At 52.1% G+C, this 26,946-nt stretch overlaps 1 protein-coding gene and 1 long non-coding RNA gene across 2 annotated transcripts; one reads left to right on the top strand and one right to left on the bottom strand.

Moving 5' to 3' along the window:
- Positions 1–25,151, bottom strand: LOC149856615 (uncharacterized). Its single transcript, XR_016438394.1, has 7 exons — positions 25,003–25,151; positions 18,743–18,919; positions 15,845–16,015; positions 9,474–9,531; positions 8,925–8,997; positions 5,787–5,959; positions 1–5,158 (listed from the first exon to the last, which is right to left on the bottom strand). It is a non-coding gene; the product is annotated as an uncharacterized LOC149856615 (long non-coding RNA).
- DBNDD2 (dysbindin domain containing 2) lies at positions 18,788–24,199 on the top strand. The gene is made up of 3 exons (XM_090020935.1): positions 18,788–18,941; positions 19,547–19,690; positions 21,880–24,199. Exons 1-3 carry the CDS (start codon positions 18,788–18,790, stop codon positions 22,080–22,082), a joined length of 501 nt encoding a protein of 166 aa, XP_089877061.1. The 3' UTR covers positions 22,083–24,199.
- Positions 25,152–26,946: the final 1,795 nt, after the last annotated feature.

Below are 26,946 nucleotides of genomic sequence, written 5' to 3'. Positions count from 1 at the left end.
ACAAATTGGGGGCAGTGCACCCAGAGGGAAGAGAAAAGTGGAGGCTGTTGTGTCAGGAGTGAGGGCTTCTTCTTCCTTCAGATGGGACAGATCACAATTGGAGAGAGCAAATCAGCATGGCCAGGACTCAGAGCCTTGAATGTCCCACTCCAAGGCTGAAAACACCTCACTGTGGGACCTTAAGAATGGTCAATGCATCTCTTCACGCTTCAGGTTCCACATTCACAAAATGAAAGTAGCTCTGTCCATGTAATCCACAATGAATCAAACAATAGGAGTGAAAAGTCTATACAAATAATGAATAATGAGCATAAACAAGCTTTTTTCACAGAGCTCCTAGCAGCTCCATGATTCTCATGACTTCTCATGTAAAGAGACTATGAAGGGGCAAATGCTGAGCTCTGGGGAATGCCTTGGAGACAGGGATCCATGCCTGCTCTTGAGACATGGCTCCAAAGATTGCAATGAAGAATCCTGGTCAGGTGGTGGTCACAGAACTGGAGTACACAAGGTTTGATAGAAGAATGTCTCTGAATTCCTTCTGCAGTTCTGGATGGGGGCTGGAGTACCTACAAGGCAGTATGGTAAGGTCTGACACAGAGGGGAGAATTGGGTTTTTGCTCAGAAACACAGGTCAAAGTAAGACTTAATTTATCCCTTAATCTTTGGATGGCATGGGGAATAAACACTGGTAAGACTGATACTTCCCCAGCCTATCCTGGTATAACATTCTGGACAGTTTATCTAGGACGGTGGTTCTCAACCTTTTAGACTCAAGGCACCCCTGGAAAAATGCTAGCTCTTAGCTTTCCCTTGTTTTTGGACTATAGAAAAATAACAACGCAATTTTTTTGTTGCAAAGAACTCAGCAAAACCACAGCAGGTCAGAATACTTTTGACACTATGGTCTCCTATTTGAAACCTTCAGGTTTATCTTGGAAATTACATGTAGGTGTTGGCATACCTCTAGCAGCCCATGACGCCGTTGAAAAAATCCTATGGCACCCCAGGATGTGTTGGAGGTGCCAGTGTGATTTGGTCTGTTGCATGTATTTAATACAGGTGTGTGTCTCTAGCAGTGCAGCTGGGTCTTAAGGCACCTGCACATGGGTAGCCTAGTACTGCAAGCATGTGTGTAATACTGCTGGATTTGAAGCATTGTGTGCATGTGCATGCATGTCCATATACCAGAATGTGTGCGTGCGCACTCAGCACGTGTGTTATTTGCAGCTCCTACTGTCACCTCCTTGTCTGAATCTCTTGCTTTTTTCTGACTTTCCCTGCCTCCTCCCTTTGATGTTACTAGCGCTTGATTCATCACAGAGGCACACAAAGACCTATACAGCAGCCTAGTTTCAGGCTTGGGGGTGGAAGGGGACATCAGAGCAGAGCTTTGTATATTTGTGAAATCTGCCTCGTTAAAATGAAGCACAAAGCTCATAGTTGCCAGCAGTGGATCTGTGCATGGCAGCCCACAGGCTCCAGCTCCTCAGGGAACCCTCCAAGGTCTTACAAAAAGCCACTCGGGCTCTTCTGGGGGCATTTTTCTGCTGCTCTCAACAGTAGCTGGGGGAAGGAAGAGCAAGCTGTTCCTAGCACAGGTACTGAAAGATAGAGAGGCACAGTGACAAGGAGAGTTCTTAAAGAATCCAGGGGTGCCTTTCTACCTGCACCATGTGAGAAAGCATCTGTGAGCATCCTTTCCTTAGCGCTTAGCCCAACATCAAGGGACCCACTTCTAGCCATCTACTGTTCTTGACAGCAGCATAAGGAGAGCATTGAAAAGCAGATAGGAACTAAGGCACAGCCACAATCAACCCACCTGCTTCACACACAACTGACTGGAAATCCCCATCCCAACCCTGACGCACCACACTGCACAGCTGGTCCCATGTGCAGAGGCAGGAGATGACCTGATAAGGCCTTGGTCTAACTGATCTAGAGACACCTATTAACCTGGTCAAGCCACAGCGTTGGTCACAATCGTCCACATTTTCCACACAGAGTGGTCTGTCACCGAGCCTGAACGACCATCTTGCCTCTCTGACTCAGTGGGGTTCCCCACCCCGTTCCCAGCGCTCAGTTCTGAGATGACTGAGACATATGCCACGCTGAGCTGGAGAATGTGCTAGTGCTTGGTCAGTCTTAGCCACATCACAGGAGACAAAGAGCATCATGTGAAATGTCAGATGCTGATGGAGGCCGTTTCAGCTCTGCTTCTCCACCTACCTCTGTGCTGGGAGAGCAGAGCCAGATGCAGGAAGCTTCCCCACCCCCGGATTTCACTGGGGTTACACCAACAGTGAACATGGCCCAAGGCAAGGGCACCCAAACTTTGCCCAAAAGCAATGTGCAGGAGCCAAGGTTTTCACCTGCCTTGCTCAAATGGAGCTGTTTGCAGGTGCTGCTGGGATCTGTGGTGGCCCTAAGCCAGCTCTCCCCTCTCCCCTCATTACCAAGGCTGCAGCTGGGGTCACCTTGTAAAGCTCTGTAGAAGGCACAGAAAACCCTGTGTGGTATAGGCTGCTTCCTGAGCCGCCCCCACCCCAATGCCATCACTTGCGCTCTCTCCCTCCCGCAGAGAAAGGGCTCATGTTTCCTAGTGGCAGAGCTCTCCAGCATGTATTTAGAAGGGGTCCCAAATCCCTTAGTTTGGCTGCTTCAAAATAAGTCCCTGGGCTGACACTGGAGGCAGTATGTGTATATGTGAGGAAGCCTCCCACACAGACCAGCTGGGTGACCTTATTCATCAGTGCTTCAGTGCACACAGACAGACAGGGCAAGCTCCTAACTGCCAAGCCTGTTACAGGTCCTTCCCAGCTGGAGATCCACAACACAGGTAAGGTGCTTGCTTGCCCATTGCCTGCCCTGGGCAGCAGAAAAAGCGCACCACCATTTCTGAGAGGGACCTGAGGAATCTCAGGGGCAGTAGGTGGGAGGGAGGCCAGGGCTAGCAGTGAGACCTGAGGGGAACATGTCTACCTCTGCAGGACTCAGAGCCCTCTGTTCTCTTGGGGCAGAGCAGATGTCCTCAGGGATGGGTAACATAATTCAGGAGCCAAGCCCAGGGAGGCCCAGTAGGGCAGAGGGGTACACTGGATGTTCAGGGGAAAATTTTAAGGTAAGATTTAGAGGAGAAAGCTCTGGGGATGAGGTTTAAGGGCAGCAGATGCTAGGGAGGAGAAAAGCCAGGCTTGGGGATAGCTCCTGCAGTGGCTGCACTGCCTCCTTGGGCACTGATCTTAGCTGCTGGGGTTTCTGCTCTGATCTGAGGACTAATTTGGTTCAGCTGATGAGTTCTGACCAGATGAAAGGGAGTTGCATCCCCCCTGTACGTGCCCTGTTGGACAAACCTCTCCCTGGGAAGGGCTTCACACCCCAGAGGGGATCCCAGAACCAGTAGAGCACAGCAGAGGTCCCACCCTGAGCCTAAGCCTACCTCAGAGCCTCTGTTCATGATGACGGGTTTGGTTCAGGTTGAAGGGAAGAAGATGAGGGGATCTGGGCATCCATTTCATCCATGATCTTGTGCAGGATGATGTTTCCTCCTGGCAACCAGGCATAGGCAACTGGTAGGGGGTGCACAGGGGTGCACGTGCCCTCCCAACGGGGCTGGTGCCCCCACTGATGGTCGACACTGATGCTGTCGGTAGGGCTGGTGCCCCCCGACAGGGCTGCCACTGTCAGCGGCTTCTGCAGGTGCCCCCCCAGAGTCAGGAGACACCAGTCACTCATGCAGCCAGGCATGGTCATTTGGACAGGGCTGTCAGTGTTACAGATGAGTCTCAGCTGGGGAACGAGTATCTGATGGTTTTAATATGTCTGAAGGAAGCCTTTGGCTGCATTTGAGAGACTCAGATCCCTGTGAACTCTTGAAAACATTGACATAAATTATGAGGGGAGAGGGGTTGGGGATTTTGACTGCATTCCCACAAATTCTGTTATTTAAAACAGAGTGCCCAGCAAACATGGGTTAATCCAATAGAGGTGAAATAGAGGTCTCCTTCTGACTGGACCTCCTATGTCACCTTGAGCACCACATGTTATTTGTCTGTGCCTCAGTTTTGCATCTGAAATGGGGGTGGTGTGCCCTTGTCTCATAGAGATGCTGTGAGTAGAAGTTCCTACCTCTTGTGAGGTGCTTAGCTACTCCAGCATAGGTGCCAAGAGCAGCGGTGCTGCAGAAGCAATGTGTGATTGTGGTCACATATCACATCCGCATCATGAAACTGTTCTGTTTCTTTGCATATGCGATCCTGTGCTCAGCCCTGCTCTAGCTGCTCTTGCCTTCAGAGCTGGAGGGGTGAAACCTTTCTTGTACCTACACAAGATGCTTCAGGAACATGAGTTGTCTGCAGCTTCCAGCTGCTCAGGGAACAGGAGCAGAACACGGACAGAATGGCTCCCGCACAGCCAGCTCAGCCTACCACCAAAGAAACGTGAGATTATGGAGGGAAAGGCTTTCCCTGAGCCAGATAAAGGTGAACAATCTGCCTCACCCACCTCCACAGAAGCCAGAATTGGTGCTTTCTTCCAGCCCTGTCCACCCAGTGAGTACCTGGAGATTGCCAGATCACTCAGGTGCATGGAGAAGGGAACTAAAAGTTCATGTCTCCATCCCCAGCTGCATAAACAACTTCCTGGCTTGGTCCCACGTGAGAGAATAAATTGCCCCCACCCTTCAGGGTTGCAACTAGCTGGGTCTGCTCACATCTATAGGCACCATCCAGATGCAGGGGATACAAACAGCCTAAACTCAACCCCAAGTGCTTCCCATAGTGCAGAGCAGTGCTGCCTGTGGTCCTCACCTCCAGGATCCATGGCTCCCCCTGTGATCAACTTCAGGCTCCCCCACCCAGGAAAATTCTCCAACTTGGTCCCTCTCTGGAGTGGTGGAGACATGAAGAAAGCCTCTTGGTTGTATCATTTCACAAGTACACAGTCCTGCCCCTTACTTCTCCAAGCCCCACATCTTGCAAGTGGCTCAGCTGGATCACTGACTTCTGTTAGCAAAGATCCTCCTCAGACAGGAACACAGATGGAAGGGCTTAAAAAGAGTCCCCAGAAGGATGCTAGGGGACGGCTGGACCCTCCAAGACAACCCTCTGACCCTCTTGCCACAGCTTCCATGGAGAGTTCAGCCACAGCCTCTATAAACCTAAAGACAAAGGAACCTCACAGCTTCCACCAACCTGTAGCCAGCTCTGCCCCATCTCCAAACTTCTCCAGTGGACCTGCATGCATTTACTATGGACTGGCTGCCCCCTCCTGGCAAGCAGGTATAAAACAGCTTGGCTACACCACTCACATCCCCAACCAAAATAATATGCTGTGGTCAGCTAGTATCGCAGCCCCAGATGTTCATGGGGCACCCCCGCTTGCCTTGGCAGCAACAAGTCATCTCCACCCCAGCTCAGTCCTTCCAGGTTCTGGTAGCTCTAACCATTCTGAATTACCTTCCAGGAAGAGTCACAGGAAGCCACCATTTGATACAAGCTTTCATAAATCCCCTCCAACTCCTGCCTCAGTCCCCAAACACCTTTCTCCACCACTAGTGGGGTCTTCCATGCCATCTTCTTATGCACTCGTCTATTCACAGCCCCTTGCCCCTGCAGTCATTTCTCAAATCCAAACTACTGTGGTGGGTCATGGTGAACTTGCCTCCAAGAGAGAAGCCTGGTCTATGTTGTTCCCTACACTAAGCACTGTTTTCATGCTGCCTCACTTCACGAGGGGCTCCCTTGCTGTGCTAGCTAGTGGGGAGCAGAAGAGAGTAGAAGACTTACAACTGGAGGACTTCCTGAAGTGTCCAGAGGCCAGCCCTGAGCTCCAGCTCAGCTCCTGCATGGTGGGACTGATACAGAAGAGTCATCATGCTGGGTTTGCCTCGGTAGAAGTCTACCTCAGGAAACAGGAAATGAAGGTGTGTACTAGAGTTCCTTCACACTGTCCTCATCTGCTAGGGGGAGAGAGAAAATGTCAATACTTCCCATACCAGAGAGAATATCATAGTTTAATCAGAGTAACCTCCTACTCTTCACTCTCTTGAACAGGCCTATGAATGCTAAACATAATTAATCAGGACTCATAGTAGAGATGATATATTTTACTAGACCAGGGACGGGCAATTATTTTGGGCAGAGGGCCGCTTGCTGAGTTTTGGCAAGCCATCGAGGGCCACATGATAGACAGCCAGGGGCAGATAAATATTAATTTTCTACTTTCTGGGGGGGGGCCCCGCAGGCCAGATAGAATGGCATGGTGGGCCACATTTTGCCCACCCCTGTACTAGACCAACAAAACTTTTTCGAAAAAATTCTTTTTTTTTTTATTTGCAAAAATCTTGCTGATCTAATAAAAGACATAATTTCTATTATGAATCCTGATTGTCTGTTCCTCTAGACCAATATGGTTGCAACCTAGATAATGCCTGAAACATAATGAATAACACTTCACACTTTTGTCACTGGTATCATCTCAGGAAATCAAAATGCTTTACTAAACCTTGTTAGTGAAAGTTGCACGTCTATAGGGATGGACATTATTATTTTCCATTATTAGCTCCTTTTTATACCCAGAGAACCCCAGACACCTAGCAACTGAAAACTGTTCAAGGCAGCACAGAAAGTTTATTTATTATTGTAGTGCAGTCAGACCTCAAGGGCGTCAACCCGATACATATACAGAAAAAAATATGGACTCAGTGCTGTGGGGCTTTCAGTCTCAGTCTGACAGAAGATGCCAGAAGTGGGCTATGGGTGAGAAGAGGGCTGGAAAGAGGAGTCAGTGCTAAAGTTCCCCAACAACAGCACCACAGGCTTGGTTCCCAGGAGCAAAACACTTCCTTTTAGCTTGCATGCCTCACAGAAGGGCATCCATACCAGGACCTTAGTAGCTGGTCATGGAACCTAAAGGCCAGCTTAATTCAGAGGTGGTGAACACCAAGTTTCTTCTAACCTCCTTGAGAGCTAAGAACCAAGTGTGTTTCTAAAAACCACAATGAAGTGCACAATCATTTTACTGATGCCAGGGGCACCATTGGGACAGACTAGTGATCAAAACTCAAGAGTCCTCAGGAGCTGCACAGGGCTGGCCCTTGAACGAGTGCCCCCTGTACAAGCTGGTCAGTCCTACTGGGGCAGCTCTTCCTGTTTTGATGAGTTTGCCTGTTTAGGCAACCAGACGATGTCACTTTGAATTCAGGTGTATCTACGGGTTCTCTTCTCTGACCTGCTATGGAGCTGCCGCATGACTTTGGGCAAGTCTCTCCCCTTCGGTGTGCCTTTCCCCCCCAGCCCCTTGCCTGTCATGTCTATCTAGCTACTAAGTTCTTTGGGCAAGGGCTTGTCTCACATTATGCATTTGTACAGTATCTGGCACAGTGGAGGGACCTGTGCTACTGGAGGGAGAGCAGGAGCAATTTGGAAGCTAGTGTTGCTGTCCTATATAATAACATGCAGCCTCAATTCTCCTCCTCTCCAGGTGTGTATGGAGGTGCTCCAGGAATATCCCTTCTTTGTTCAGGGCAGAGGATGGTCCTCCTGCTGTCCAGACAAAACTGCTCAGTTGTACCAGCTCCCATGCCGACAGCTTGCAGTTGGAGATGTCTGCATGATATGGAGTCCAAAGAAGCAGCCAGACTGCAATTCAACAAGCCCTGAAGAGCTTCGTGAAACACCTTGCCCTAAGAACTAACTTTTGAGGACCACTAGCTGCTGTCTCCTAAGAGTTGGAGATAGGCTGAAAGGAAACAGGCTGTTCCCAGGGAGATGGTCTGTTGCAGGAGGTGGTAAAGCTCTGGTTTCGCCAAAGATTCAGAAGGACAGACAGCACTGTGGTGGGACTGGAGGGATGAAATGCAGGTCTCTTCCTCTGGGAGACTGGGTTGTTGGTAATCTGGTATGACTGACAGTGGTGCAAAGCAGAGTTGTTAATAAGGGGATTGTGGTCTTACGTATTTCTGGTGCTGATCCAACCAAGCCATGGCCCTGCATACAAAATGCAGCAACAATAAAATGGGGTTAGGCCTGGAATTGTTTCTCTCTGACTAAATCTATCAAGGGCGCTGAAGGTTTTTCCAGATCAACAAGGCAGAATAGCCTCTGGTTTGCCACAAAAGCTATGGGCTATGGCTGTAGCTGGGAAGCTATGCGAAGAAGGACTGATAAACTGAGCTGGTCAGAAAAGCCTGGTGGAGTGTTTTCCATTGGAAAAAAATGCAATTCTATTGAAAATGCACTATTCGACCAAATTCTATCAATCTGAGTGAAAACATATAGAACGGGAAAAGAAGAATAAACATTGCAACAACATCAAAATGTCTCATGTTGACATACACTGACTTAATATTTTTTATTTTTTTCCTTTTGAAACAGCATTTTATTTGCAACAGAGATTATTCTGTATTAGACTGGGACACTGTAACAACTTACAACAAAATCTTCTTGACTAATGCAAAATTAGTTTTTTTAATTATTTTTTCTTTTTTCTTTCCCAGAGAATTTTGTGATTTGTAGGTTTTTATCTGAAACAGACTGCAAACAAATTTTGAAATTCTCCAAAAAAGGAACTGCCATTCTCTTCACAGCTCTCCTAGTGTCTTGGGCTCTAGTGGCCTTAATGGATGGTTTAGATCACAAATAATGGTGCTGGTCAGACAAAGGGAACCAGGTCCCCACAGGTAATAATAATTCCCAGGCTCCACTTCCTACATAGGATGGGGCAGGCATTAACTCTGCCATGCTAGGAGGCCCCTTGAGTCACCATATCTCAACACACCCAGACGGCAGAAAATGAGGGAGAAGGGGAGGCACTCCAAAGATGCCACTGCCTTCTGTAAACCTCCTCAGCATTTGTGGAAAACACTAACTAGGTCAGTGGCATCTTGGTGTGGTGAGTATAACCTGCCCAAAAAAAGAACTTACCTGCAGTGAAACTCTGGCAGACAGCTGGGGTTGTGGCTTGGACAGTTCAAAATAGCACAGTGATTTAATGATACTGTATAAAAGAAAATCAGCACAATTAACACCTAACATGACCTCCTACATCACCATCTACTTCACCACATTTTCTCTGTGCTTCTCCAGCTCACTGGAGGTCTCTTTCACAACATCTCTGCCCCCTCAATGAAATGGAAGGCTTCCCAATCTCCCCTGTGTCCCAAACTACAATCATTCCTCTGAGGGAGCTTTAGTATTACCAGGGGCTCCAAGACAGTGAATGACACTCTAGCTTGGTTGTAATTTACTGCCTCATTCGCTAGGGAAGAAGCTCTTCCTTGTCTATGGCAAATGGTCCATTTCTCTCTCTGCTTCTACAGTTTAATGAACAAATCAAGCTGCTTCTCACTTACAGCCTCTTCTACGCATTGCCCATAAAGAATAAGATCTATTTTCACTGCCTGATGATTCACCACTTGGCAAGGGCTCCTTCACCTCTCACTTTGCAGCTAACTTGTTCCCTAACTCTCTCACCTCCTCCCACCCAGTCACAGGGATCAGGGGCCTGAGTCACCTCCTGTTTTCTGCAAACCTGTAATAGAAGAAAGAAACATGAGCAGGAAATGCAGGAGGAACAAGACATGTTACATTTTATTCTGATGACCCAAGCGATTGGATGCCAGCTCCCCTCAGGAGCTCTGGAGGGAACTGTACTTTGTGCCAGGGTTATGAAAAAGCCATCTGAGTCTGCAGCAGGGTCTCAGATGAACTCAGATTGCTGTCATCTCCCAGTAATGTAAGCATTAGTCCTTATGTTGACTCCTACTGATGCAGTACAACTCAGGGAGACTTTACTGGAACAATAACTGCTGTACATGATGCCAGTGTAAACAGCAGAGACACACCCATCAGGCACCTGTCAGGGTTGGTAAGATCTGTCCTTAAGGCTACATAGTCTTGGTGATTCACTTCCCAGGGTTGCTGTCTGTTTGCAACAGACTGCTGTGCAAAGCAGTGCCATTTCTACCCCCACCGCCTTTATCCCAGGGCCAGTCCTCATGGCCATGAGCAGGTACAGTTAGTTTAAATACCCATGGCTTGTTTTTATAGTTACAGTAAATAGAAGTGGTGTTCAGTGGGGCATGTGGGTGGATGTGTCACTCTGTTCTGTCTGCAGGGGGCAATGTTGCGTAATGCTGAGAATTCACACTTCTCCAATGAAGCAAGTAGAGCGCTAGGTAACGGAGGCCGTGGCATTATTAGCATTAATATAATTCTCCTGATTTTGCCACCCTTTCTCACTCTGACTGTAACTAAGTCTTTAATTAGCCCCATTAAAATCTAAGGCTCTACTCGCAGGTGTGGGAGTAAGAGACAATGTCCCCAAGTCTCCAGTTAGTGCTTGGCCCTGGGCTGCAGGCCTGGCCTCTGGCACTCTGAGCTGGGAGGACACACATGGTAGGCAGGGTGAAAGGTGAGGCATATGGATTTGAGGAACTGGTAGCACTGGCTGGCTCAGTGATACCGTGCTGGGTTTTCTACTCGGCATCACGAATGAGGTGCAGTCTGGATCTGTAGAGTCCAGCTGCTGAAACCAGGGGCCTGAACACTGCCCCTCACCCCTCCTGCTATTCCAGGTCTGCACCCCCACCAGGCTGTACAGATGCCCCCATGCTCCATGCTAGGCCAGGCCTGGCCAGGGACCCGCCTGCAGAGCTGTGTGGTATTTCCTGGGTATGCACAAACACTCGCTGAACCTACCAGTAACACTCCCCTCAGTACCATGTGCACAGGTTGGCACCCAAGGGCATCATCACTGAGGCAGATGACCCCCAGCACATCCTCTCACAGCAAAACCAGCCTCCCAGCGGTGTGCCCGAGGCTTGTGACCAAGGCTGGGAGCAAGTAGTGACTGCTGCACCCAGAAGCCGGAGGGACAAACCGGAGAAGGCACCGAAGCAGTGCCAGAAAGGGCCAGGAGACAGACCGGGGCAGCAGCAGCTACCGAGCAGGGGAGCGATGGGCCCAGCCTCTGAATCCGACCCTCCTCGACCTGCAGCTGCAAGGGGGAGCCTCATGGGACAATCCCCGGGTCAGACCCAGCCCGCTCTCCCCTTCAGCGTCTGCTCTGCGCCACCGCGGGCCGCAAGCCTATTTGTTATGCCACTGGGGAAGCCAAGTCAAACGATACAAGCCTTCTTTACCGGGAAAGCTGCTGAGGACTAACATGGGTTTCCTCGGCTTGGGGCGAACGCCAGAGAACCGGGGAGAGGAGCGAGGGCTCGGAAGGGCGGCAGCAAGGCGGCCGCCGCCCGCCCCCGGCTCAGGCAGCCCGCGGGCGCTGCGCAGCGATGCTCTGCCCCAGGGCCGCGGCACCCACCCAGGCCCGTTGGCTGCCTCGCGGGATCGTGGCTCAAGCCGGGGGCTACTGAGAAGGCAACAAGTGATCCCGTGGGACCAAGGACCACAACAGAGGGGCGGGAGGGGAGCCCCAGGTTCGTGACCCGTGGCCAAGGGGAGCGAGCAGCGCCGGCTGCACGGACCGCGCCGAGCCGCGCCGCGGGGCTGCCCCCGCCTGGCTTGGTACGGCCCCCCCGCCCCGCGCCGCCACTTGGTAGGTCCCGCCCGCGCCGGCCGCCCCGCCCGCGCTCCCGCAGACAGAGCCGCCGCCGCCGCGGGACGGGAGCGCGGCCGCGCCGCCCGCACCGCACCGCACCGCCGCGCAGCGCACGGCCGGGCCAAGCCGAGCTGGTGAGTGCGGCTCCTTCCTCGGCACCGGCACCTCCGCCCACAGACGCCCCGCACCGCCACGCGCCCCCAGCCCCGAGCTCGGCCGGGCGCACGGGCATGCCCGCGCACCGGGGCGATCTGACCCCAAGGGTTTCCCTGCAGGTGCGCGGAGGAGCAGGCTGCGCGACCCGGTCCCCCGCGCTGCCCCCGGCCCCGGTGAACTCTTTCCTTTTTTAGCGAATGCTTTTGCTCTCGCTCAGCCCTGGCAGCCGCTGCCCGGTGCCGGCTCCACGGAGGCCGGACCCCCCGGGCGGCAGCAAACAAACTTGAGATGGGCCACCCTCCCCGCGGCCCCCTAGAGCCTGCCACCCACGTGCATCAGTCGTTGCCAACCCATGCCCAGACCCACGGGCCACAACTCCTGTAGGGCAACCCCTCATCTCTGCATGTGCTGCCCTCCCCCCCCAGCATCCCTGTGTCCCACCTCTGCATGCACTGCCCCCCCAGCATCCCTGTGTCCCACCTCTGCATGCACTGCCCCCCCAGCATCCGTGTCCCACCTCTGCATGCACTGCCCCCCCCAGCATCCCTGTGTCCCACCTCTGCATGCACTGCCCCCCCCAGCATCCCTGTGTCCCACCTCTGCATGCACTGCCCCCCCAGCATCCGTGTCCCACCTCTGCATGCACTGCCCTCCCAGCATCCGTGTCCCACCTCTGCATGCACTGCCCCCCAGCATCCCTGTGTCCCATCTCTGTGTGCCACAGCACCCCCCCACAGCATCCCTGTGACCCATCTGTGTGCACTGGCCCTCACAGCATCCCCGTGTGCCACCTCTGTGTGTGCCACCCCTTCACAGCATCCCCACGTCCCGTCTGTGCGCACTGCCCCTCACAGCATCCCTCTCCCCACCACAGCATCCCCGTGTCCCATCTCTGTGTGCCACCCCCCCCAGCATCCCTGTGTCCCACCTCTGCATGCACTGCCTCCCCCAGCATCCCTGTGTCCCATCTCTGTGTGCCACCCCTCCACAGCATCCCCATGTGCCACCTCTGCATGCATCATGCCGCCTCCCCCTCCCCCCAGCATCCACCTCCACAAACATGACACCACCCCCATCCCATCAACCCCCTCTCAACCCACAGGGCCCTTCCACCAGCTCCTCTCCCTCCCCTCCCACACAGTACGCCTCTCCCTCACCCATCAACCAGCCGTTCCCATGCCCACACTCGGCTCTGTATCCCCTATTTCCCTGCTCCTCAGCTCCCCACGCACCAGCCCCCTTCTCCCACGCCTCACAGCAGCTGACAGCACCCTCCTCTTACAGCGCTTTGTCAGCAACAAGATCATTACATTACTAGTTGTTATATGCTGTGAATGGGGAGGTCCAAGCTTAAGCTTCTGCACATGGTAGCCTGAGGAGCCCTGAGCTCCTGGTCTGGGCACATTCTTTGTGGTTGGGATGGGGAGGGATTACTTTCCTTTCAAGCATCAAGCACCAGGCTTGGCCAAGCACAGGGCCCAGGACTTGCTGGGGGGCTGGGCCCAGCCTGGAAAGGCAAAGTCCTGCTTTGGCTTATGCAGGTAATGAGAGCAGCAGGACCTGAGGCTGTATTTGTTCTGAGAGGTGCTCCCTGGAGCCCGGACAGCATGGTCAGTGAAGGTCTCAGCAGGGTCAGGATGAACCAGACAGGAACTGTAAGGTTGCAGGCCAGCTTCTTCAACCTGCCTCTCAGCTGGAGCTAGAGGGGCGAGGGGACTGGGCCCAGTGCCGGCTGCTACATCATGCTCTCCTGGTGGGCGAGGGGCCTCCTTACTACCTCTCGCCCTCTCTAATGCTTTCATGGCTTTATCCCGCTCACAGTTCTATATAAAGTGAATCAGGCCCTGTAAATAGCAGGGTCTTGTGACACAGCCTCTGGGCTGTGGGGATATTTTTAGTGCTGAGACACTGAAGATTTGAAGATTGGCTGGAATAGCGTTCGCTCCGAATCGGTGTCACAGATGAGGGTCACAGGGTGCCACCTCCTCCCCCAGCACAGTCCCACTCTCCCCCTGCTTGTCTTCTCCCATTCCCTGTCCCTGCCAAAGCCACCAATTCCCTCCCTCCCTCCTCATGCACTTCCTCTCCCTGGGATTGGGTTTATTTTTTGCTTTTGCTGCAGTATGAGGCCAGAGCTGAAGCCCGAGAGGGAGAATGCATACAGGAGCACTAAGCAGCTTACTCCTGTGGGGTCATTCCCAGGGCTCTGTTGCTAGGATGGACTGACTACATTAGTTGCGAGCTCTCCCATGGACAGTGCCCCTGGCCTGTTCCCCTCTGGAAGCTCAGCTTGACACCCAGAGCTTTGTGGTTTTCTCCAGCAACAGTGGGACTGGGGTCTGTATGTCCACCTGCAGTGGTGGGGGCCTTGGAGCAAAGCTGGGGACAAAGATCCAGCTACAGAGTGGACAGAGAAAGCTGGGTTCCTTGAAGTCATTCCATAGAAAACCAGCCTGTACCCTGGCAAACAGACTCTCCATCCCCTCCACATACACTGTCAGCCTCCTCAGTGATCCCCTACTGCAATACCATTCTTCAAAGCCTTCTCTGTCTTTTTAATCTCTTGGGAAGTTTTCAAGAGATTTAAAGAGACATCAGCTGAAGAAATAACGCCCCCCACCATTCTCTCTTGGCCCTGCGCCTCTTTTAAGCCCTCTCTTCTTCCCCTCCACACCCATTCATGCTGTCTGTTACACAGAGAGGGGGTTGTACTCAAACTTAGGAAGAGGAGGAAAAACAACAAATGTGTCTCCTCCCAGTGCAAGCACAGCCAGAAAATCCTTCATGGCTTAGCTCTCTGGTCAGGGTGCTGATTAGGTCTCACTGTTGTGAAGAACCCATTCAGCCGCCACACCCCTAGGGCTAATTTCATCCCTAATCTCGGAGATCTGACCATAGTTAGTGCTCCTGTCACATCCTCCCCGGGAGTGGGGATGAGTGGAATGGCTGTGAGCTCTAGGCAGCCAGCCCTCCTATAACCGTGCCTCCTGCAGGGAGGAGGTGGAAGCTCCTTTCACCCCTGAGCTTTCTGGTATTAGTCTCTGTAGTAGCTATTACAGAAAGACCTGATGCTTCAGCCTGCTGCACAGGAAACACTTCTTCCTTGGTCCTTTTGGGAGCCCCTGCTGAACCAGAGTGGGACTGGGGCTTCCCTACAGCCAAGTGCATCCCCTCCTGCTCCTCACATTGCCTCCTAGGACTGGCAGGGACTGCCAATGGGGAATTACAAGGAAATCCCCATTTGTTTCCTTCCCACGGGGCTGGCAGGCCCCTTCCGGCCCCACAGAGACATTCAGACCCAGTTTCTCTGTCAGCTTTGGTGCCTGAGAAGCAGCAAGAGCCGGAAGGATTTGAAGGCAGCAGGGAGCCTGGTGTTATTTCATGCTCTTGTAAGCCTGCCAGGGAAGCGTGTTGGGGGGGTCAGCAATCTGGGAATGGCAGTGTGAATGTGCGTGAGCCTCTTAAGTGGCTGCTGAAAGAGACCACCAGCAGGTATTGAAGAACCCGACTGAATTCCCTGCAATGCACAGGGGCTGCATTGTGCACAAATGTGCCACTCGGTGGGAACATGCCATCCCAATGAGGCAATCCCTGCGATTGATGGGGAAGGAGAATGTGACCAGTCACATGAAGTAAGGCAGAGAGGGAGCGTTTCTCTCTTTTATTTCCTCAATGGCACTTGTTCAGTGGTGGGGACATGAGCTGAGCTGTTTCCCTGCTGCATTGCCTGAGATGCAGGAACGGAGCCCCAGGGAATGGGAAGGAGGGAGGGAGGGGAGACAGGGAGTGGGAAGGAGGCTCCATCTCTGGGTCTCACAGCGGTCACGGGTCCGTCAGGCCCAGTCACCCAGCTGCATATGTTGCTTAAGGCTTGCAGTGGTTACATAATGGAATGTCAGTGCTCGTGGCCAGCTGCCCAGCTGGCTAACGAAAGGCATTTGTAAATGGGTTTGCTAATGGAACTGGGATGTACATCCCAGTGCATCTCCCTCATTCAGGCTCCAGTACAGTGCATGAGTGAAAGCAGCATGTCAGTACCAATGGCCTGTCAGCTCCATTGAATGTTCCTATGGTCGTAACTATCATGGGATGGGGGAAAGATGAGCAAAAAAAAAAAATGAGTGCAGAATACCTCAAAAGTAGAATCTGCCTTTTGTAGAACACTGGTGCAGGTGACACAGCACTCACTGCTCTATTAGAAGGGAAAGTTACAACATGTCAGCTTCTGGGTCTCAAGGCTGCTGTTTGTGCTGTTGTGTTTCACAGTCATACCGCTGTCTAGATCCCCCTGCTGTGCTAGGTCCTGTACAAACAGAGGATAAGAACATATCCTATTGTGTTCACTGTCTAATTAGTCAAGGCAAGCTGTGGAAAGAGAAACAAAACTGAAGTTGCCCAAGGCCACAGAGCGGGTTACTGCCAAAGCCAGGGCTAGAACACTGGTTTCCTGACTCCAGTGCCAGAGCCAAGCCACACTCCCTGCCACACAAATCACGAGCTGGGGATTATTTACCCTCAAGGACATTCTCCAGACCCAAGATCTTATGGCAGAAGGAAGGTAACCCTGAAGGGGGTCTCTGTTCTTTACTGCACTGTGGTTTTGGAACTCACCCCCCTCAGCAATGGGAGAGGATGTCATGTGAGAGGGGATTCCTTTCCCATTGCCATCGGCTGGAAAGCAGTGAGAGAGAAAACAGGAAGACTTAGTGCAGGCACTCCAGGATCACACTCTCTGAATTGTCACCTGGCTGTCAGGCATTTCACTAGAGTTATCTAAAGCTCCAAGACTTAAGCCCTGGCCTTTTTGCACTAGCTGATGCTTGAATGGCTGGCCACGTTTCCTGGGAAAGCTGTGACAAGCCATAGGCCAACACAGCCAGTTAGCCACAGATTCCAGCACCATAACAGCCGCAGGCTCACTGGAAGAGTGGTAAGCTGGTGATTCTGCCCTGATAAGAGCAAATAGCAGAGCAGGTGCAAAGCAGCTGAGTTCTGTCATTAACTACCAGCAGGGCTGGCTAAAGGGGCCCAGAATTACCTGAGCCACAATCCTCCAGGGTTAACCTGTTGTCTGTGCAGCCTGCAACCCTATAATTACACTGCCCCAGTCTCCTCCTCCCTGCCTGTGCATTAGCTGTGCCCTCACCCCCATCCCCTGGCTCCCAGACCATCTCACACACTGTCCTGGGGCTGTAGACTGATGGTGGAGGAGTTTGGGTTCTGAATCACCCTGTGCCAAGGGCTCCTGGTGCATGAGACTTGCGCTGCAGCAGCTGGAAGCCAGCAGAGGAAGCACGGTGGGCTGAATCTTGATCTATTATTAAGGTGCTGTCTGCACACTAGGCTCAGAGTCTTGGCAGAGTGCAAGAGCTGGGCTATGTGGACACTTGCCCAAACCGGCAGTCCTATCCCTTGGAAATGGGCACAGGGACAGGCAGCTGCAGGAACAGAGCTGAGCACTCAGACTGCAGTAAGTGGGGAAGTCAGAACCACTCCCAGGCTGGCTAACTTATGGCACCGGACCCAGCTGTAATGGGATGGGCAGAAGCAGAAATGAGCACAGGCTGGGCAGATCTGACAACCAGGTCTTGCTTTGCATATTGCAGAGGAGAGGGTGGGGGAGGGAAGTTCAGCCCAGACAGGTATTTGGAGGTGGGGAGAGGTGAGATCTGAGAGGCTCATATGCGTGGGGGTCTTTGTGGGGGAGGTAAGTCCTGAGGCATTTCCTCAGGACTGTCTAAGATATTTTTCCTCTGTGATCATGTCTCATCATCACATTGTTCCTGATATAGGCACAGCCCCTGCCTCCCTGCCAGACAGGGTGGGGCTCTTGGGCAGTTGTTTGCCGCAAGACTCCCCCACCTCCCCCCTCCCCATCCCCCCTGCACACACCCTCTAGCACGGCAGTAGGGTTTGGTCAGTGCTAGGACAGGGACGTTTGTTTAGTTTCCACGGTTACTGTACAGTCCAATTCAATCATCACATTTTTTTCTGTGCTGGCCTGACGAGAACAGCGGGGAGGACGTCTGGACTGGTGGAGGTGAGACTCCAGCCTGGCAGCATCCAGGCAGCTGCTGGAATAAGTTGGATGGGCTGCAAGGTTTTTGCTGTCTGGGGGTTTTGGTCCTTAGCTTGCTGCTGTGGGGGAGGGATCTTGAGTCAGGCCCCTGCCATGAGCAGGAAGAATTGGCCCTCAGCCTTCTGGTTCTAAGCAGAGCTCTGGCCTCTACCCACAAGGGCTCCCTGTCACTGTTGGGGGAAGAGCTGAGCCATGAGAAGAATTAAAAGAATGCAAATGTTTGTACTGGCAGGATCTAGACTGTCTGCGTGGGAATGAAGGAGGTCCTCCACGAGGATGGGGCTGTGCTCATGAACTGGGGTAGGGAGGGTATCTGTTGGCAGGCAGGGCTAGTGGCAGTTAATGTCATGTTATTCCTGTCACATTTCTCAGCTCAGTAAGATTCGAATGTCAGTTCCCCTTCCTGCATGGTAATGCACAGAGACAATTCACTCAGTAATTCTGCCCTGGGTAACAAAGTGGGAAAGTCCAGAGCTGTGTCTGCTGTGTCACACACCCCAGAGACTCCCTGCAGCATGGGGCAGGGTGCTGAATGTCACCTTCCTCTACTACTACTGGCTAAGAGAGACTTGCATGTTACAAGACCACAGTTCTTTCTTGACAGTCTAATCTTAGGCAAGGTACTTTCATGCTGCCTGTCTTAGTTCCCTTCTCTGGAAAATGGGTCTAACAATACTAACCTTCTCCGACAAGGGAGAGGAGTTATTTATAGGTTATAGAGTGCCTGGAGACTAGGAGGAAGAAGGGGATACATATGTCCAAATTAGCAGGCTTTTGCTGCGGTTGTTGACTCCAGGCTGGAGTCAGAGTCAGAAACTCCTGGCCCGGACAGCCCCACAGTTAGCAAATCAGCATACACCCCCCACAGGTAAAATGGAGTTAGACCACTGACAGTGCAGGAAGGAGGCAGCCTCCTGTTGGCTGTGAAAGGTACCTCGTGCCCCATCTTACTGCTGGCTTGGGCCTGACCTCCCATCTCATTCTTCTCCAGCCAACATGGAGCACGGGCAGCATGGACTGGACTCGGACCAGGTGCAGCAGCAGCAGCAGCTCAAACTGCGTGACAGGCAGAAGTTCTTTGAGGAGGTTTTCCAGCATGAGGTGGATTTCTTCTTCCCCATGTCCCACCTGCAAATAGAGCACAGGAGACGTAAGTGCTGGCCAGTGCTGGGGAGGAAGGTGTCTGTGCTGGGCAGTGATGGCGGGGAGGGGTGCGCATGAAAGGACATTACAAAAAATCCTGTTCAGAGCTATGCATGTCAGTTTATTATTTGAGAATTACATGATTATATTGATGCCACATAGTGCTGCATGGAAAGAACAGTGGTCCTTGCACAACAACCTGGAGGGACAGGAAGCTAGGCAACACGTCACACACAGAGAGGGATCAGATACCAGCATGCCACACGCAGGGTTGTCAGCTTACATATCTTGTGAACAGTACAGAGTTGGATGCCTGGGTACCCCAGAAACAGAAGCAGAATTCCTCCCCATGCCTCTTACCTGTAAAACAGAGCTAAGTTTTCAACACCAACAGCTTGTCACCCTCAGGGCTCTTTCCCTGCTCCCTCGACCAGCCAACCATGCCCCAGGACTGTCCTGGTTCTAGCAGGCATGAAACCAAGGCATACTACAGTGTTTTCTCTGGCACTGTCTTCTCATGTTGCTGGCACCAGGCTGGCCTGAGACTGTTTTCCTGGTTTAAGGAATGATCCCCACCCTGTATTCCCCTGGCTTTCTGGTCTGTCTCTGCAGCTCCCCTAGGCAGCATTTCCTCCATGGAAGTGAACGTGGACATGTTGGAGCAGGTGGACTTGACAGACCTTTCTGACCAAGACGCTGTGGATGTATTTCTCAGCTGTGGGGCAGAGGACAACAACATTGCCAGTCCCCTGCCAGGTAGGTACAGTCTGAGGATATATGCTCCCTCACCTGCTAGCTGTCTCTTGACTGCAACAGCTCAGCTCTCTAGGCCTATTCAATCTCTCCTGTGATCTTCCAGATCCAAAGAGAAATAGCAAAGAAACTGCCTGCAGCTTTGGCCTGTAGGGTCGGAAAGTTCCCTCTTGGCACTGCTCCTTACCGGTACTGCTCTCTACCAGAGCCAGCACCATTGTGGCCTACAGAGGCTGCAGTACAGAAGGGCAAAGTTTTATTTACCTCAAATCTTATACCATGGATCGTAGGGAACAATGCTATTGTATAAATACCTGTGTCCTGTGTACACTACAGCCTCCACTCCTGGGAGTGGAGAATTACAAGGGAGATAGAATCATAGAAAGTTAGGGTTGGAAGGGACCTCAGGAGGTCATCTAGTCCATCCCAAATAGATCATCCCAGCCAAAGTTTTGTTTAGCCGGGTTTTGAGAACCTCCAAGCAGAGACAACTCAAGCAGGGCATGGGGAAAATCGGCCTGTGCGGGGCCCTGCCCCCAGACACAAGGAAGCCGACGGGGGATTCGACAGCGGGGGGGCAGGTGCTGCGTGCTGAAAGGCCAGACGGGAAGCCTGCAGAAGTGCAGAATTGCCACGGCCGCTCCACCCAAATCCGCAGGACCCAGGGTGGTCGCCCTAATTCACCTCTCCCTAGGGATGGCCCTGCCTCTGAGGATGGAGCCTCCACCATCTCTCTGGGTAACCTGTTCCAGTGTTTTACTACCCCCCTAGTGAGAAAATTCTTCCTAATATGTAACTTAAACTTCCCTTGCTGCAACTTGAGACCATTGGCTCCATGTTCTGCCAGCTGCCACCACTGAGAACAGTCCAGCTCCATCTTCTTTTGGACCCTCCTTCAGGTACTGAAGGCTGCTATTAAGTCCCCTCTCTGTCTCTTCTTCTCTAAACTAAATAAGCCCAGTTCCTTCAGTCTTTCTTCAGAAGTCACGTGCCGCAGCCCCCTCACTATTTTTGTTGATGTCCACTGGACTCCCTCCAATTTGTCAACATCCTTTCTGTAGTGGGGGGCCCAAAACTGAATACAATACTCCAGATGTGGCATGACTAGTGCTGAATAGAGGGGAAGAATCACTTCCCTTCATGTTCCGGCAACACTGCTACCAATGCAGCCCAGTATGCCATTGGCTTTCCCCGTGACAAGGACACAGTGCTGGCTCATGTTCAGCTTACTGTCCACTGTAACCCCCAGGTCCTTTTCTGCAGAGCTGCTGCTCAGCCAGTCAGCCCCCAGCCTGTCCTGGTGCATGGGATTGTTCTTGCACTTCTTAGGGACTATTGCAGGACTTTGCACTTGTCTTTGTTGAACCTCATGAGATTCCTTTTGGATTCCAATCCTCCAATTTGTCTAGGTCACTCTGAATCCTATAGAGAAATAAAGAAGCAAATCAGCTTCTCAAACAAGCAATCATCCTTACCCTCCAATGTATCAAGAGCCCTACTCCCCCCAGCCTGGTGTCATCTGCAACCTTTCAGGATGCAGATGACCAGGTTGACCCCAGACATCCTGTGTTGAGTTCACTTCACAGTGGTGCTGGGTCATTGCATGAGGAGGGAGACCAGGACTCCTTCCCCGCTTGCTGCAATGATTCACACAGGGAATGAGTCAAGCCCTTTACCAGTAGCTTCTGCCAAGCTCCAGTAAAAGACCTCACACATAACAGCTCCAGGCCAGCTTCCACCAACTAAATAAGGAAGGCTTCACTGCCAAAAAAAAAAATCAGAGAAGGAATGTGAGGCCCATGCCCTGCAGCCAGGCTGGGATTTGGGAATGGGAGCTAGCTAGCTTCTGCTGAGGAGTGAAATGGCGCTCCAGGGTCATTAGCTGACATTGGTCTGGAGAGAGCTGGCACCTCTGTCACAGAAAACCCAGTGATCTTCAGATTCCCCCCTACCCCTGCAAGCTCCAGTTCTCCTGGCAGGAAAAATTCTTGGCTGTTGCCTCATCTTCTTTCATGCCCAGACTCCTAAGAGCCTTGCACTCCCATCCCTGAAATAGTGCAGTGCACAAACCCAGGACCCTCCACTAACTGGCATTGGCAGGGCTGGGGAAGATGATGGGGCCAGGCACAGAGTACATCAGGGTCCAGACCTGCCAGTTGTATTTCCTTATTTTGATTCTCCCTGCTTGACAGATCCCAGCCAATGCCCTGACGAGATCACCCTGCAAGTGCCCGACACAACTGAGATCAAATCACGGATCTCATCCACATCCTCCGCCTCCACAGACCTGAACAGCCTGGACACCAGTGAGGAAGGGGCAGAGACTCCTGTAGTGCAGTCAGATGAGGAGGACCTGCAGGAGGACAGCCCTAAACAGCAGGTGGCCAGAAGTTAGCATCAAGCTCCCTGCTCTCTCTTCGCCCGGCCACTGCATGGACCTGCCAGCATGAAAGAAAGGCTGCTGGCTGTTTGACTCTTGTAAACCCCAAGCAGCGTCCCCATCCTAAGCTGCTGCCTTCAAGGAGTGGAGACGAGTTCACCCTCCCCCTGCTGGTTCAGCCAAGGGGGCAAGAGAGGGGCCCAGAAGAAGAGGGATATTGTAGGGTCCAGAAATTAACTCTTCAGGCTTTGCTACTAACACTCCTGCTTCACCCACCTAAGCTGCTAAGCACACCCTGGTTGCAGCTGCACTCAGTCCCTGCAAGGCCTCTCCACTGGATCTCAGCCTCCCTTGGCCCCTCTAGACAAACATTTAACAGCAGCCTACAGAGAAATAACACTCCTGTCAAACAAGCAATCAGGGTGCGTGTGTTATTGGAAGAGAGTCACGGGTGCCCACGAGATGGGGGACATGAGTTGTTTGGCCTTGGAAGGAGCTAGAGGAAGAGGCAAGTGTGGCAGGGGTGAAGTGCACTCAGCCTACAAAGGCAAACCTCCCTAGGAGATGAGCTCACATTTCAGACCCTGAAGCACAGGTCTTACCCAGTTCCCAGGCCAGGGTTGTGCTTGACAAGCAGCTCAGTCCCTTTAACCACCTACAACGTGGAGAAAATCAACGGTCCATTGAAATTATGCTGGTGGTAATACAGCGGGGCTTTGTGGTGCTCTGCATTTCTGACCTGCTCCAGAGGGAGATGCCATAGTCTCAGACTAATAACAGACCTGACCTAGCACTGAGTCCACAGGAACAGGTGAGCTGACCCAAAATGTGTGCCAGTGCTGTTCCCCATGGATCAGCCTGCCCCCGATTCTGGTTCTCATTAATAAGTGCAGCAACAGCAGTCAAAACACCCGAGTGAGCAGCTCAGCATGACTGTAGTAGCTCTGGCTGCGATTCCTGGGAGGATTCTTATACAGCGCGAAGAACATGCTGTCACTAACTTGGGCTTGGCCACTGCTCTTGCCTTCTCTATAACATAGCAAGTACAGCCAGAGGCAGATCAGGCTGGGAGAAAGCTGCTTCCACCAGGTGCTGCCAGACAGGTGTCCTAGTCTTAATCCAGCTATAAAAGGGGAACTTGTCATGCCCATAGCAAAACTGGGTCAGCCATAAGGAGAGGAGTCTGAGATAGAAATAACAGGCATAGTGTAGTGTCCTAGATCCTGGCTTCTTCCTTGGAACCACTCAGAGTTTAACAAAACCTGGACTAAATTGTCAGCAAACCTGGTTGGACCATGGCTGTAGCAGTTAGCATCTCATGTACCTTTAAGCTGCAAGCCAGGTGCAGATGAGTCATGCCTCAGACACACAGTGCAGCTTGTAAAACACTTTATGTAGAGGGAATAAAGAGAAAAGAAAGCTGAAAAAGGGAAGTGACTCAGGGACTGGCAACTCCAGAGGCGGGACAGCACAGAAATAGATAAGCCCAGACATCAAGGAAATGAGAGCAAAACCCATGGAAAAACAAGCAGCAAACTCTCTACTCAGCAAGGGCAGACCTCAACTACAGAACTCATTTTCAGCAGTCAGTGGGGAGAGCTTTGCAGGGAGCAGCTCAAGCTGGAAGCCCTCTCTTAAGCCTACAAAGGTTTCAACCAGTGCCCCACCCATCCTAGCCCACATACAGATGCAACATAATGAGCCCTGAGTCTCCATTCTTGCACTCATTAGAGGTCTCTTCCATCACCTAAGGTAGGGTTGACAATACAGTCATTGCAAGGGTGTAGCACTGGATCTGATCAAGTTCCTTGCAGGCAGCACTGGTGGCAGGTGGCCGGCCTCTGGTGGTAGGTGCTTTAGGGCCCCTCTAAATGTGCAGGTAAAGGTGCGATCCATACAATTATGCTTTCTACCATGCCACACGTGTTTGTGAAACTGCAAATTAGCTCTCATCACACATTACTGCCAGTGCAGGGGGGAGGCCAGGATCACAGTCTTGGGCTCCCTTTGCACTGGCGAGTAAAAACTCCTGTGGCTGGGAACCTCCTCAACTGGCAGGGCTCGCAGCTGTGGGGGCAAAGATCCCAAATTAAAGTTTAAGCAGACATTCAAATTAAAAAGTTAGATGGAAACAGCTATAAAAAATTATTCCATGTTTTGCAGCTCTAACTTTATAGCTGGATGGACATTTTTATGGCTTGATAGTTACTTTGCATGTAGCTGGTCTCAACAAATTGCACAATTCACCTGGTAATTGTATAATACATGTAACACAGCGGGGGCCTGAGGGCCCTGCTACACATTCAAATTAAAACTGCATAGAAACCAGCACTAGAGTTGTGACATGTTTTCAAGCCCTAACTTTACAGCCGATTGGTTTTTCTTTTCTTTTTACAACTGGAGAGTCATTTTTAGCTCGTGATAAATGTGCAGTTGGTCTACATTTATTGCCCACTTCACCAGTGCACTGCATAATTACTTGACACTTGTGGCCAGTTTAAAGTTTACCTCATGCCTGGCCAGTGAACTGGGTGACGGCTCTTTCACAGGAGCAGCACGGCTACATTTATGGCACAACCGATCCGTGATATTTTTTTTTTAAAGGAAAATTTTTTGTGCCAAATCATCTAAATCGATCCCAAATCCGTGAGTCATTCAAGAGCCACACGTGGCCCTGCTACTGGCAAGCGCCCCCAACCCCGCCCGGGGCTTCAGGTGCTTCCAAATGCTTTGGCCGGCGTCCCACGCGTAGGCCCGAGCCCGGACACGGGGGCCCCGAGTCTCGCTTGCCCTCAGCCGGAGAGCCGCAAGAGTAAGCTCGGGAAGCGTCTTCCGTTTCCATAAAGTGGGCGTGTAGCCGAGACCCCACCCCCCAGAAGTGAATGTGGGAGGCCCCGGTCTGGGCACTGCCCCCGCCAGCAACTAAGAAACCCGCCTCGGTGCTCGGTGCTCCTCCTGCCCCCCCGATCCGTCACAAGCACAAGCAGCGACTGTCCCGGACGCTGCGCGACGCCCGTGCCGTACAGCCCCGGAAACCCGCCTGCGAAGAGCAGCGCGAGGCACCGCTGTGCCCAGACAGGCACGTCTCTATGGCCGGCGCCGGAAGTACCTCGCCATTGGGCGAACGAGTCGGAAGCGAAGTTGCGGACGTGGTGCGCGAGCTGCTGCTTAACCCGCTGAGTCCGGAGCCGCCGGGATGGGTGTGGAGCTTCACCTCCGCGCTCCTGGCCTGGTTCTAGGGCTCGTCGCCGGGGCAGCCCCCCTCTCCCCCGGGGAGGCCACACGGGCGGACTCTGCTGGCGCGCGGGGGCCGCAGCTGCTCCTGGAAGTACAGACGAGGCGGGCGGGAACGGAGCTCAGGAGGTCTCGAGCCCAGGCCCAAGGGACCCCTGTCTAGACCATCCTGACCACGCATTTGTCCAGCCTCTTACCCGCGTGAGGAACCGGCCTCCTGCCCGGCTGCAGGCACAAGCGGCCGAGCATCGAAACACGGAGTCGGTCACGGTCCTGCCAGCGCAAGGGGAGGAGGGAGTTTGTTAAAATATGTTCAGGAGATCCAAGGAGATGGCCTGTGCGGGCCTTGCCCCCGTTCGGTAGCTGCCGCATTATGGTTCTAGTTACGATGCCCGCACGTATTTTACTTCCCTTTCCTTGCAAGGGTCTATTTCATTTTTCAAGGACCTGATGTGAGACTTAAATTATAGCAGACCCTTTACATCTGGGGACCGGGGCCAGTGGCATAAGCTGTGGCTTTCTTGTTCAGTGTTGATAAGTCCTGGAAAGAGTTTAGTAATCTGCTCTTTGGGATATTCTGTGCCTCTGAACTTCATTGACTCCATCAATACTGTGGCTCCAACAGCATCATTCAAACCACTGAGCCTGACCAATGGTGAAACAGTGGGGGGAGGGGGTGCTGGCCTTACCCTGTGTGGGCAGCTTCACTTGTTCCTTCATTTTGCTATGGCTGGTACAGAGCAGGGTCCTGGGAGGAGTGACGATGCTGACAACCATCCAAAGCATTTTTCTGGCAGGTGAATTTAGAATGACTGAGATCTAGTAGACAAAAAATGGACTAGAAACAGCAGCGGCAGCAGTGGTGGTAGTTTTGCCTCACTAGTGTCTCAGTTCATCTCGGGAAAGACAACTTCTAGAGGAAGGATTAAGCCCATTCATTTTTCTGCCTGTGCTGGGAACATGGTCTGTTAGTTCCAGTTGTGGCAGTGACAAGCTGTATGTAACAGGGCAGAGCAGAAGACTAGCACATCTCATCTGGTGTGCCTGTCTGCAGAAGGTCAGAACAAAACCTTGCCTCCAGCAGTGCACAGTCCCCAAGGGTTCATCAGAAACTAAAAGTTCTTTGTTGTTGCTTGGACTGTTTGCCACATCAGCATCTTACTGCTTGAGCCCTGCATTGGTCCATTTACATTCTGAACCATGACCTTAATAATGCTTCTTAGATTGAAGTACAAGCAGCTAGCTGTAGTGCACTAGGACAAAAGATGGTCATTTCTTCAGTACCTCCATGCAAGTGCAAGCCCAGGGACAGGACTGGAACATTTGAAAGCCTGTTTCATCAGACAAAATATTCATCCCAAGGGAAATCTCTTGAATACAAGTGCAGAAGAACACCCCCCCCAATTTATGCAGCCAGATAATCCATTTTAGCTGAGACGTCTTCCAAACTAATCAAATAACTAACAAGCCCAGGCACAAAAAAAGGAAACTCATCAGCCCACCCCAATACTATACTTCCTATCAAACAAAACAAAACAAACGCTGCTTACCTCATTCCCCAAGGAAGTGGCACACTAGAGGTCCTCTGAAGTATTTCAAATTGGAAGACAGATGGCACTAATCCAGAAGTCTCTCACTACAACCA

The sequence above is a fragment of the Crocodylus siamensis genome, chromosome 10, assembly GCF_052110815.1.
Source record: "Crocodylus siamensis isolate JL-2025a chromosome 10, ASM5211081v1, whole genome shotgun sequence".
NCBI classification, from domain to species: Eukaryota; Metazoa; Chordata; order Crocodylia; family Crocodylidae; genus Crocodylus; species Crocodylus siamensis.
This window is presented reverse-complemented; position numbering and strand designations above follow the sequence as displayed.

Excerpts from the sequence above, each read along its gene's own strand:
- DBNDD2 (XM_090020935.1), top strand. The coding sequence starts at position 18,788 with ATGGAGCACGGGCAGCATGGACTGGACTCGGACCAGGTGCAGCAGCAG. Across the intron at positions 18,942-19,546 it reads GCAAATAGAGCACAGGAGAC|CTCCCCTAGGCAGCATTTCC; the intron begins GTAAGTGCTGGC and ends CTGTCTCTGCAG. Across the intron at positions 19,691-21,879 it reads CATTGCCAGTCCCCTGCCAG|ATCCCAGCCAATGCCCTGAC; the intron begins GTAGGTACAGTC and ends CCTGCTTGACAG.